This window comes from Arachis duranensis, chromosome 7, assembly GCF_000817695.3.
Source record: "Arachis duranensis cultivar V14167 chromosome 7, aradu.V14167.gnm2.J7QH, whole genome shotgun sequence".
NCBI lineage: Eukaryota > Viridiplantae > Streptophyta > Magnoliopsida > Fabales > Fabaceae > Arachis > Arachis duranensis.
Genome location: NC_029778.3, coordinates 33,346,771 through 33,360,682, shown reverse-complemented (window position 1 = coordinate 33,360,682; position 13,912 = coordinate 33,346,771). Strand labels below are relative to the sequence as shown.

The 13,912-nt window shown below is 27.3% G+C and overlaps 1 protein-coding gene across 1 annotated transcript; it reads left to right on the top strand.

Annotated features, from left to right (window-relative positions):
- The first annotated feature begins 4,909 nt into the window (after positions 1-4,909).
- LOC107458727 (zinc transporter 1) lies at positions 4,910-11,426 on the top strand. The gene is made up of 3 exons (XM_016076930.3): positions 4,910-5,654; positions 9,039-9,188; positions 11,042-11,426. The coding sequence occupies exons 1-3, from the start codon at positions 4,971-4,973 to the stop codon at positions 11,345-11,347; spliced, it is 1,140 nt and encodes a 379-aa protein (XP_015932416.1). The 5' UTR covers positions 4,910-4,970; the 3' UTR covers positions 11,348-11,426.
- Positions 11,427-13,912: the final 2,486 nt, after the last annotated feature.

Below are 13,912 nucleotides of genomic sequence, written 5' to 3'. Positions count from 1 at the left end.
GTATTGTTGTTTCTTCTTCGATCCGTGTTTGATTAATTCTAAGATGTATATTCGTACTTCAATGTAGTGGATAGGATGATCAGTGACAATCAGCTCTATCCATCACATTAAGACGAACATGCCTGACAAACACCTGTGTCTACCTGGGTTCGTGTGTATACTTCAGTAGAAAGCATGCACCACCAGCTTGAATCATACATCTCTCAGACGGCTAATCCACGACTTCGTTGGGGACTTCTCGGGACACCAGTTCAGCCAATTTTGGGGAGATTAGGATCTCTGTGGTAGAGGCTAGAATCCTATGATGCAGCATTCTCTGATCCGAAAGATCCAACCTTGTCTGTGGCGTTTTGAGTAGGATCATTAAGGAGAATGGACTATAGGTGCTTCACCCTCAAGCAGAGATGGATCCACACTAACCCTATGGTTAAGATCCGGAAGAGTATTGACGACCTCTTAATAAAGGCACCAATCACTTACAGCCTGCCATGGAAGAGATCATTCACATGTAGAGAAGACAATAATGCCAGAGTTAATTCAGAAAGACTAAGCAACTCCAAACTTTAACCACTTTCTTTTCATAGTTTATACAACTTCTGAGTTCTAATTACCTTGTTTCTTTATTCCTTTTTTTATATGCAATTAAAATTAACATACCAACATCTCCTACTCTTTCATCTGCCTGATTATGACTTGCAGGATAATTATTGCTTGCTTCAAATCACAATCTTTGTGGGATCGACCCTAACTTACTCATGTATTACTTGGACGACCCAGTGCACTTGTTGGTATAACAGTATGAAGGTGTGGGGATTCGGCTATAAGGTGATAACTATTGGAGGTTGAATTTTGATAAAAAACAAAGTGAAATTTTTTTTGCAAAGTTTCAATAATATTAAGATTCAATATGCTTCACACAAGGAGTTTAAATTTATCAACAATTGGAGAAAAATAGCCAATAAACAGAACGAGAATAGTACAGTCTTGTGGTGTTAATGAGAAATTGCATGATCACCAAAATGATATACGTGTTCAACTTTGGCAACTATTATAGAGATGTGACCTTATATACAGTGTTGGAGACAGAATAATGCAATAAAATATAAAGACAACTTAGCAAAAGTTATTGTAGTCCTAGTATTTAGTGAGAGATATAACTGAGATATAACAAAATTTAGGTGTTATTTTCTTTTATTTTGGACATTTTTATATTAGTAGTGATGTCTTATTTTTTATCATTATCCTTGATGACAATATCAAAGAGAGATATGACTAAGATATAGAATTTGTTTTGTGTCTTTTCTCTCCGTTTTGAGTCGAATTTGTAACCCAACAATAAAAAAATGTCTATAAAATTTATTTAAATCTAGAATTGTCTAATACAAAATTTTCCACGATAGTAATAATAAATACTTTTTAATATATGTAACAAATTACTAACGTTTTGGTTGATATACAATAGTAATATGTTCTGAAAAAAGCATTATATGAAACTATTTAAAGAGCAATACCTCACTTTACATATCGGCCCAAGTATCCAAAAAGCAACCATATTCATAAACAATAATATTATCTCGTCAAATAATTTTATCAACCAAGTTTCAATCAACTTGGATAAACGTAATTTTTTTAATGTGGTCGTCGTCATCTTTAACGTCGTTGTTATTTTCTTTTTGAACTTTTTTTACATGCTTCTTTTTCAATAACATAACATTGTCATCGATGTTTTTTTCAATGTATTATTTTTCTTGTGATTTTTTCTTCTCATCTTCCATTATCATTATCATCATGATTTTTTTTCATTTTTTGTTCTCTTATATATATATATATATATATTTAAAAAATTAGAGTACAAAAATTTTGATTCATAATACAAAAAATTTGATACTCAATTAACAAAATATACACACATAAAAATTTTGATACATATCACAGAAAATTATAGTGTACAACACAAAAAAATTAAGAGTACAACATAAATTTTTAAAGGACTATATATCTAAAATATTAATACACAATCAACAAAATATATATATCACAAAAATTTTGATGCACTGCGCAAAATTTGTTTATGCGCAACACAAATTTTTAAAGACTACAATTTATTCACCGAACCAATAAAATGTATTCGCGCCAAAATTTTATGTACTATATATACAACTTTCTGTGTTATATCAATAAAAATTTTGTGTTATATACAAAAATTTTTGTTTATATATAAAAATTTTTGTACAATGTTAATAAATAATTGTACTCTCAAACAAAAATTTATGTAAAAAAAATAAAAAAAAAAGTGACTGATCCATGTGCACATGTTTTTTTTTTTCTTTTTTTATGTTAGACTTGTGCTAAGTAATGTCAGATATTATATTGGCGTGCATAAAATATTTTTGTAATGCTTTTACTCAAACTAACAAAATAGCAGTATTGATATATAAAAAATTATATTAAATATACACTAAAATAAATTATTAATATAAAATATATATTAAAAATAAATTAAATAATATATATGTTTATACATAAATATTTAATGACTAATTTTAATATAAATATATCATTCTTGATACACATAAAGATAGACGTATATACTTTCTCATGTTAGCAAAATTATTCAACTATGTAATTCCTAATCATGAAAATTAAATGCAGGAAATTCTCAATCCAGCATAAAGTGTTCACAACTTTTTCATTGTTATACAAAACTTCCTGTATATTTCCAATTCAGCATAGAGTTCATTCCCTCTTGCAGCAAATCACATGCAACACTTCATTCCCTCTCCTTTAGACTTTTCTCTTAATGTATATAAGTGTGCGGTCTAATTACACGTACACTTACATGTTTATGCTATATTAGTATATATAAAGATGCTTACGTTCTCAACCTCTAAGAGTGGCTTTATTTTTCTTCCCTCTTGTCATTTTATATATATGTGCACCCAACCTTTGATCCAAAGAAAAAGAATTCAAAATAATATATTCGATAATGGACAAACTTTTAATGTTTTAATAATAAAAATATTAGAAGATCATTAATTAAAATTTATTATTTTTAGTTATTATTTTTAATCATTAATTTAATTTTTTTAATTTAATAATTAATAACATATATTTTAGCTCATATTTTTTAATAGAAAAAGTATAAAAAATAGTACTCATATTAAATAACATAAATAATACGTTAAAAAAAATTTAAAATAATTTTAAAAATTATTTTTTTAATTATTTATTAAAAATAATTAAATTTTTGAATTTGAATATAAATAATTAGAATTAGGCAACTTAACCTCCTCTAAACACACCTTCACACTACCTTCTGTTTCCGCTCACCGTGTTAACCATTTGCTATCAGACTGTCACTGCACTTCCACAGTGTGTCGCGCCCAGCGGAAAGATCTCTAACACAAGGTGCAATTCCGTTTGCGAGTGGCGCTGGAGCATCGCTGTTGCCGTCTCGCGCCCCTCTCCCGTGTTCTGCTGTGATTTGGATTTTTTTGGATGTGTTTTAGATTTTTTTTTGCTCATCTTAGTTGGATATTATATGGTGGTGGCGTGAATGAGATGATCAGCGACAAAGTAATAGCGCAACAGGGCAGAAAGACGGCACAGCAGCGGCGGCATGCCAGAAAGGAAGACAGCGGTGTTGAGGTATGGATAGTCGGCGAGGACAACAACGATGGTAGTGTGACAGGGGAGGCTCCAGTGAAATGAATGCCGTGAAAATAGGATTTAGAGTATGTGAAGGTAAAAATAGATAATAAAAAAAGTAAAAGTCAAATTAAAAATAATAAAGATGAATAATTATATTGAGATGTTTTTTATGTTTATTGAATGTAGTCCGTTATTTACATTATTCGCATCTTTTATTATCTATTTAATAAAGTTATTTAAATATTAATAATTAATTAATAATTAAAATAATAAATTTTGATAAATTTTTAATATTTTTTTTTACTAAACAACAATTATTAGGTAAAGAATCAATCGTATCGTATGATCTTTCTAAAACTTTGGTTTATAACATTAATTAAAAAATATGGGTAAATATAGACCCACAAAAACATCTAATCAATAATGCTAAATAAGCTTTTCATTTGAGAATATTCATTCTCATTTATAATAGACTTTGGTAATGAAAATTTTAAGGACCACTAATAACATACGATCAAATTATCTCGATAAAATTTAAAATTATTACAAGTTTGTTTATTAATATAAATTACACTTTATAAGTGATTTCTATAATATTTAAGACTATATTTTTTAAATAATATCACAATTGTATATTTTTTTTATAAAAGGGCAACACGACAAAAAATGTAACCTATTTTATAAATAAACTACATTTTTTAAATATAGCTTAAAAAAAATATGACTGAATAAATATTTTTTTACAGTAAATAAAATAATGCCTTAAGTTAAACTACTTATAATATAAGAAAAGTTTAGGGGTCAGCAATTTTATTGAATTTTGGCCAGCATGTAACCAGCAGAGAAAGGTGAACCATTGGATGAAATTTCACACCAATCTCACACCATCAAATCATCATTGATGGCTAGTTGATGGTTAACAATCACAAAAATTACTGACCCCTAACATTGTTCTGTAATATAATTTTAAAAAAGACTAGGAAGTCAATGTTTTTAGTAAACGAAAAATGAAATATTAACTAGTATTGAGTTAAAGACAAAATTATATATAATTTATATAGTCATCTAAAATTTGTGTATATTGTTTGATATTTTAATATTTTTTATATTATTTTGTACAAATAAGAAACGCAGAATGTTTGTCCATCATCATGCATCTATGCTTTTGTTAATAGATTATTATTCCTTTGCATTTGAGGCTGATTAAGCTGTTAGCAACTTCTTTCTACGAGAGCCAATCAAAATTTAATTAATCACTTTTTTTCTCTCTCTTCCCCCTTCCCAAAAAACAAATTAAAAAAAGAAAAAGAAAAAGAAAGATGAACATGAACTCCCAAGCTTGTTCATCATTTACCATCTTCAACTTTCTATGCCCATGTATTATTCTTGTCTTCATGTTCCCAACCATGGGTTCATGTAGCTGCACATGTGATCACACAACACAAGAAATTAAACCCAAGGACGGTTCAAATCCAATAGAAGTCATTCTTCACTATAAAATCATGTCAATAGCTTCCGTTCTGGTGGCGGGCGCACTAGGCGTAAGCCTACCATTAGTGAGCAAGAGAATCCCAGCACTTAACCCTCAGAACGACATCTTCTTCATGATTAAGGCGTTCGCGGCCGGCGTCATTCTCTCCACCGGCTTCATCCATATTCTACCGGACGCCTTTGAGAGCTTGAATTCGCCATGCCTTACGCAGCTTGATCCCATGTGGGGGAACTTCCCTTTTGCTGCTTTTGTTGCCATGTTAGCTTCCATTGGAACTTTGATGGTGGATTCTTTTGCCAGTGGCTATTATCATAGGCAACACTTTAATATTTCAAAGCAGGTTCCTACTGCTGATGATGAAGAAATGGGTGATCATGGTCATGGTCATGATGCTCATGTTGGTCATATACATGTTCATACACATGCCACACATGGTCATGCTCATGGTTCAGCTAATTCTTCCCATGGTTTGGTAACATCAGAACTAATTAGGAAGAGAATCATATCGCAAGTAAGATTTTTTTTTTCTCCCTATTATCGAGAAATGAAACTATTTTCTGTTTTTTACCCGTAGTGATTTAGAATCCTAGTGATCTTCACTGTTGTTAATTCAGAAGTAATTTACTAAGTTGTACATGGAAAAAATCGATTATAAAGTTAATTAGTTTAGGAGGGGTATTTTGATTAAAATTTAGTCACTACTTAATTAATTAAAAAAATAATAATTGCACACCATTTTAAATAAAATCTCATACAATTAAAAATATTAATAATAACTAATTAATAACTATAAATTATAAAATTTGTTGATCTTTGATATTTTTTTAATTATTTATATATAATATATATTAAAATATAAACTATGTTTTAAAATATGTAAAACATCGATCACTTGTTATTATATATAAGAATCTTGTTAGAGGCATACTAATATCAGTTATTAAAAGAGGATATATATTAAAATATAAATTATACATTAAAAAAATTTAATGTACACATAATAATTAATTTTTAGTGCATACACAATATTTTTATTATTAATTATTATATTAATAAGCGCTAAATATATTTAGTTGTTGTTTGAATGTCATTATTTTGATAATTTTTTTTTAATGAAAAAAGATTTTTTTTTAGAATGTTTGACAAATTTTCAGTAATAAAAGTAAAAACACTAAAAAATAAAAAAAACATCTTTTTAAAAGGTTGTAATTTACATTTTTTTTGAAAGATCTTTTTTTCTTTTAAAAAAATATGTTTTTCGTATAATAAATAAACAAAAAAGTACTTTTATATTGTTAAACTCAAATATAATTAATAGATAAAAGATCTTTTTATATGAAATATCCAAACATAAAATTACTTTTACTTTTTCATAAGATTTTTTAAAGAAAAATAACTCAAAAAAAATCTTTTTTTACAAGTTCACTCAAACAAAACCTTATTAATGGACCATTCCATTTTAATAATAACGAATTTTATTTCTATAAAAATACATAAATAAATAAAAGTATTTTTTAGAAAAAAATAAAGACAAAAATTATACACTAAATTAAAGTGACTTTAGTGGGCTATTTTTTTAATATTGTAATAAAGTATGTGATGTGCCTCTACATTTTAGTGTAGATGAATTTTACATTGCTATAAGACTTTTTACTTTTTAAAAAGTACAAATCATCACCTTATGTAAAAAATATTTTTTTAATTATTTTAATACAACAAATATTTTGATTAAAAAAATATTAAAAATTTTCATCCACAATGGTAGTGTCGTTTTTATTTTGTACTTTTTTTAAATCCGAAAATAAAAAACGTTAATGACGTTTTGGTTATTTTCAATTTTTTTAATTAAGAAAATTGAAAACAATGGATCAGGAATCATCAAAGGATATAATTAAATACTTGTAGAAATTTTATAGATCTGTAAGTTTTTAATTTGATTTGAAATAAAATTATAAATGATAAAAATAAATAAATTTATTGAACTATATAATTTTATTAATACTTATTCTCTTTAATTATTTTATCTATTTATTCTTGAGAAAATTAGGAAAAATAAAAATCGCTAAAAAAAAATATGCTAAAATTATTAATAAGGGTCATAATGAATTTTATTTAAAAGGAATACACTGTTATTAGATCATTCATAGTTTGATGATTTTTTTTCCATCATTTTTAATTTTTTTTAATTAAAAAAATTAAAAACAACCAAATTTCATTGACGTTTTATATTTTTAAATTAAAAAAATTTAAATATTTTTTAATAAAATGTTAGGACCATTTTGTATTTAAATAATTAAAAAATATCTTTTACATACAAAATGTAGGTGATATTTTGTGTTTTTTAAAGAATAAAAAATCTCATAATAGTGCAAAATTCGGATAAAATTTTTATATATGAATAATTTTAATGTGAAATATAAAAAATATTTGATTATTTTAGTATTTTATACAGTTATGGTGGTAGCACAAAATGTCACTGACGTTTAACAATAAAAATTTTTTTTTAATCATAAAAGAACAAAACGTTACTGACGTTTTGTAATAAAAAATATTATTTTAATTATTAAAATACAAAACTTCATTGTTATTTTGTTAAAAAAATTATTATTTTAATTGAATAAATACAAAACGTCATTGACGATTTGTAAATGACCATAGTAATATTTAACACACAATTTAATTCATCATAAAAAATTTCACTCATAATAATACAATATTAAAAAAAAATTCGTAAAACTCATCTATACTAAAATATAAAAACACATCACAAAATTTGTTACAATATAAATAAAAAAAAAATCAGTTCATGCATTACGGCATTCGTTAGACTCTGGCTTTTGGTTTCAACATACACATTCAATAAAACAAATCAAAAAATTGTTTCTTAACAACTAACAAGCATTTTAAAAGTAATTATATTTCACTGCTTTTTTATTATTGAATTATTCGGGGATAACTTTTTCAAAAATAACTTAAATTATATATTATATTGTTGTGGGTTTTTAACTTTTTATAGATAACGTTTTGTCGTTTTATAATTAAAAAATATTTTATTACAAAATTACAATATTAATTTATATTATTCACTACAAAAAAGAAAATTATTTTAACATGATTTTTTTAATAGTCATAGTTAAGTGTAAAAATTAATATATATTTTTGACAAATATCATAAATGTCAAATATTCTATGCTTTTTTGATAAATAATTTAATTGTAGAAAATTACTCCTCAATTTTGACACTCATTTATTTTCAACTTACTCCATTATTCCTTTTTTTCGTTAAGTTCCGTCAATTTTGGCATCACACTGTTCTCAGTTTGGATAATACTACTCATTCTTCATCTTCAAAATCTCAATTTATTCTTTAGTTTCAATATCTCATCTCATTCTTTGTTAAAAATTTTTGTTGAGAATTTTTTATGGTCAATAAGTGTCCATATGAATAGTATTTTTTACGATTAATAAGTATCATAAAAAATATATTCTTAAATTTTTCTAGCAAATTATTTTTTATGACTAATATTTATCAAAATAAGATTTAAATTTTTTTTACAATTACTTATATGTTAAAAATACTATTTTTGACAAAACTTTTATTAACATATTTTCATAGTTAAAATAGTATCAAATTTTATTTTTTTGATTATTTTTAATTTTTTTGACACATAATAATTTTAAAAAATAGTTTATATTATTATAGTGATTATTATTATAATAATATGAAATACTAAAATAATTAAATATTTTTGTGTTTTACATTTAAATCACTGATATGTTAAAAATTAACCCTAATGGGGACCCCATGTTTTTGTTATTTTTTTCAATCAATTATAATTAATTATTGACTTTGGGGGCTTGTGGACTTTGGCTTGGTGTTTTGTGGGTGTTTCAGGTGTTGGAGATAGGAATAGTGGTCCACTCAGTAATAATTGGAATATCTTTGGGAACTGCAAATAGCATTGATAGCATTAAGCCTCTCTTGGTTGCCTTGTCTTTTCATCAATTCTTTGAGGGCATGGGCCTTGGTGGTTGCATATCTCAGGTATTCAAATTTAGTAGTAACTTATGACCAAAAAAAAAATATTTAGTAGTAACTGCTATTTTATTTTTTAATTGGTACCGTAAATGTGTTACACTATTACTTACCTCATAATAAATTTCACATACTTCTCATATGATTGAATTATCATATTTTTAATATCTGCAATTTGTATATTTTTCTTCCATTTAAAATAAATAAAGATAGTAAAACTCCAAATTATTTGTAAAAGAGAAACATGAGTTGAATATAGAATTTCAAACTCAAATAAATTAAAACATATAAAAGGGTGATAACTGAACTCTGGATTCAAACTCAACAATTCGGTCTTTTACCTGAATTGTTATGTTGATGTCATGAGATCATATACTGCGTTAAGACTTAAGAATATAATAAGAAAAAATGTAAAATTATATATTGTTTCTTTTTTTGATATTGGAAAAAGCCAATTCTATGATATTTTTTGTTTAGTGTATAACTTTTGTCTAAATTATTTTTTATAGTAATTTTAAAATATTTAAAATTTTTAACTTTTATATTTTTAAATTTAAAATTAATTATTTTACCTATTTTAATAATTAGACAATACTTATTAAGCACCGTATCAAACACCATCGGAAAATTTGCAAGTGAAATAAAATGGTTAGTTCGGTGTGATTTCCAATGCACAATTTGGAAAATTGGAGAAATAGCTTACAAAATGTTGCTATGATGACAACATCGTCATTTTTTTATATGGTACTAGTAATGGAGTGAAATAATGAATCTCACTTTTTAGGCTCACCAAAGTAGCTAGAAAAAGACAAAAACCAATCAGTTATTGTATAGTGAATGACCTTTTGATTATATACATTATTATGTACTATCTCAAATATATTTTAAACCAGGATTTAGCTAAGAAACTGAAGTTTTCCATGCATTTAGTCTTTTCTTTTTTTAAAAAAATCAAATTATTTTATTCTTCTTTATAAAAAACACTGAATTTAATTTCTTTTATAAATAAATAAAGAAAAAGTCTAGAAAACGAAAATTTTTATTAAAATCTAGTAAGTACTTAATTAACAAAAAAAAATGAGTAATATCATATTAGAAATAATCCCACATAATTAAAAATACTATTGATAATTAATTAATAGCTATAAATCACAAGATCTAATAGCTCCCTAACACTCTTCAAAAAGAAATTCTACAGTAATAATAGTTATTTGACTACAATAGCTATGAATCTTTAGAAATATTTAAAAAATATAGATAAAATTAGAGTCATATTTTCACACTTCTTATTTCGTATTTTCAAATTAAAAGATATTATAAAAAAAATAATCTTAATTCTAGTTGTATATATAGTTATTATAACTACCATAATCATAACAATTATAGAATCCACCACCTAAGTATCTATGCATAGAAACTTTTAAAATTACCTTGATGATAAATAGCCAAGTTATTTTGATAACCTAGTTTAGTTAAATTAGTCTAATAGTTTAATGATTGATAACAAAAAAAATTTGTTAAAGAAAAAGGACGAAAAGAAAAAAAAAAAGATGTAAGAAGAAAAAAGATTTAGTTAGATTTAGTTACTAAAATAATTTATTCATATAACATTTTTCTTAAAACTATTTTCCTGATTTTTGAAATTAATACCTTGAGATACAAAAGGTTACTTGTTTTGGTTTAGAAGTTAACCAAGAACATAATTAGAAGAATGTGATTTAGAAGATAAATGATATTATATCTCTAAAGTGAGATACACTTTGTAAATTTTTTTAAAGAAAACAACATTATGTGCCTGTTTTCTATGTGCTTAATTATGATGATCGCTAAATAGATAATATGATAATATTTATTTTGTTCAGGCAAAGTTTGAGTCTAGGTCAACAGCAATTATGGCAACCTTTTTCTCCCTAACAACGCCGATTGGAATAGCGATTGGAATAGGGATATCAAGTGTGTACAAAGAGAATAGCCCAACTTCTCTAATTGTTGAAGGGGTCTTCAATTCAGCTTCTGCTGGAATCCTCATTTACATGGCATTGGTTGATCTTCTAGCAGCAGATTTTATGAATCCAAAGCTGCAAAATAATTTGAAACTCCAATTAGGAGCGAATATCTCACTTCTGTTAGGCGCAGGTTGCATGTCACTACTGGCCAAATGGGCCTAATTAACTTTTGGATGTGCTTTTCAGATTCCATTAGCAGCAATTAATATATGGAGGCTTTTAATTAAGTGCTTTTGCATAATTTTGTGCCCTATAATTTCATATAGAATTCATGCTAGGGCTTCTTCTTAAGATGTTAGTTTAATAATTCTTTTAATTTAATTGTTAAATAAGTAATGTACTCAGGAATTTTAATTATTTATGTTAGAAAATCCTTCGCATTGAAACATTTATCCAAATTCATTTAATTTGCCACAATAATTGGGCATGTAACATGTCAGAGTTAATACTTAATTTGTCTCATGAAATTTGAAATTGGATTCAATTTGACCTCTACAATTTCAATAGATTTAAATTGAACCCCAAAATTTACAATCGTAACTCACATTAACCCTTGAGCTAATTTCCGTTAATAATGTGTAGATTTTGTACATTAATCTGATACGATTTAGATTCCTTCCCTAGCTTCCATGTGATCAAGATTTATTAGATCTCCAAAAGCTTGGTTGTTACTCCCAAAGCAATAAAATTTTCAAATTAAACTTGTTATTGTTATTTTTGTAAGGACGTTGGGAGCTAATTAAGTTTCTAGGAGGTCTAGTAGGTCTTAGTCATATGAAATCTAGAAGATGGATCAAAATCTTGATAAGTTAACGTGCGAAATCAACACGCCATTTACGAAAATCAAACCAGGGGTTAATATGAGTTACTATTATAAATTTTAAAGACCGAATTGAGTCAATTGTAATTTTAGGGGTCAATTTGAGTCCAACCTTAAATTTCAGAGGCCAAATTGAATATAAACTCAACACATCAAGGAAACAAAACTTTTGGGATAAATAACTCATGCGTACTGTTTTTCTTTTTGAGTTAAGTGCTATTTGATCCTTATAGTTTTGACTCAATTCAAATAGCCCCTATTGTTATTTGGGTTCAAAATCGTCCTAAATATATTCTTTCCATTTCAACAGTTCTTTTTTTTCTTTTTTTTTTATATTTTTTAAAGACAGAATTGTCTCTTCATTTCGTTTCTTTTTCTCATCCTTGCGAAGCCTGTTTTTGTTCATCCTTCATCATGCACTATGCTTCTCCTTCCTCCACTCCCACCACATACACCACCTTCACCTCTCTGGTTAGAAATTGTCACAGCGTTGACATTGCCACATGCTTCAATTTGAATCAATTAAGATCCAATTGAGATCTAGATTTTGCTCGACGTGCCTAAGTGTGTCCTCGTTGTCTTTGATTTTGACGAAGTTCAATGGCGTGAAAAACTGTCTCGTTGGGTTCAAGGATATTGATCCACAAAGGGGAGCATAGGAACCATCGTTTTTGTGTTTTGATACGGTGGATGTGGGAAAAGGCGAATTTGAATGGGTGGGGGACAACTGTGTTGCTGGGTTTTGGTTGTTGTTGTGGTGGGAGAAGGGTGGAGGGAGGAAAACGAGTGGCAGAAGATGGAGCGGTGTTGATTGAGGAGGATAGAGATGGTATGTACAATGAGAAAGTAGGTGAGGGAGGGATAGGTAGATGTGCAAATGAAAGGTATTTTAATGAAAAATACCTGAAATTTCTTATATTTTATAGTAAACACCTCCTCTTGTTTTTAACTTTTATCTGGAGGGACAACACGATTCTTGAGAATTTAAAAAGCTCAAATCAGTTTCTGTCTTTATAAAGTTTGGGATACCACGATCTTTTTGCGAGTCCAACTTTAAAGGTTAACAAAAAATGCCTACGTGAATAGTTGAGTGGATGAGAAGTCTGTTATCTCTTGTGCTAACAATTCTAAAATAGATGAGGACTAACATGAGACATAATAAAATTTGATAAAGATCTAATTGTCCCTAATTCTTAAATTGAAAATAGCCTTGTAGTGGATTGAGTTGGTATGAGAACTCTTCTTCTCCGAGTTCACTACACTGTTTTCATTCATTATTCTTCTGGCAATCATTTTTCCCCCAATGGCATCTCATCCTCCTTCGTCATCGGAGACTGCAGCTCCAACTCCAACTCCTTATCCGTCGGTGACCACAGCTTAAGCCCTCGGCGGTGAGCCCATAAGCAATAAGTGAGTTCGCCAACTCATTTCATCTCTAGTGCAATTTGCTCTTCACCTATCACCACTTCATTTCGTTGCATGAAATTTCATATAATTTTTTTGGTTTGCTTTGTTTTTAGTGCATTGAAGCGTGGACTGAAGATCAGAGAGAAAGAAAAAGAGAGAAAGCGCAAGGAGGAAGAGAAGGCCAAAAAGGTAAATTAACGTCCTTGACGTTAGGATTTTTGCTAGTAAAGAATTTTATAAAAATAGTTGCGTTGTAGATATAGTTTCTAAACCAACAAAAATTCATTCGTACAAAAGTTTTGGTTGTTACAAGTAACAAATCCCTTTTTAAAATTGATAACCGAGTATTTAAACCTCGGGTCGTCTTCTCAAGGAATTGCAGGGAGGTATGTTCTTATTATTGGTTATGAGTTTGTAAATTGGGGTTTTGAAGTTTGGGCAATGGACACAAGTATATTTAAATGACAAGTAAAATAAATTAACAATAATAAAATCTCTTG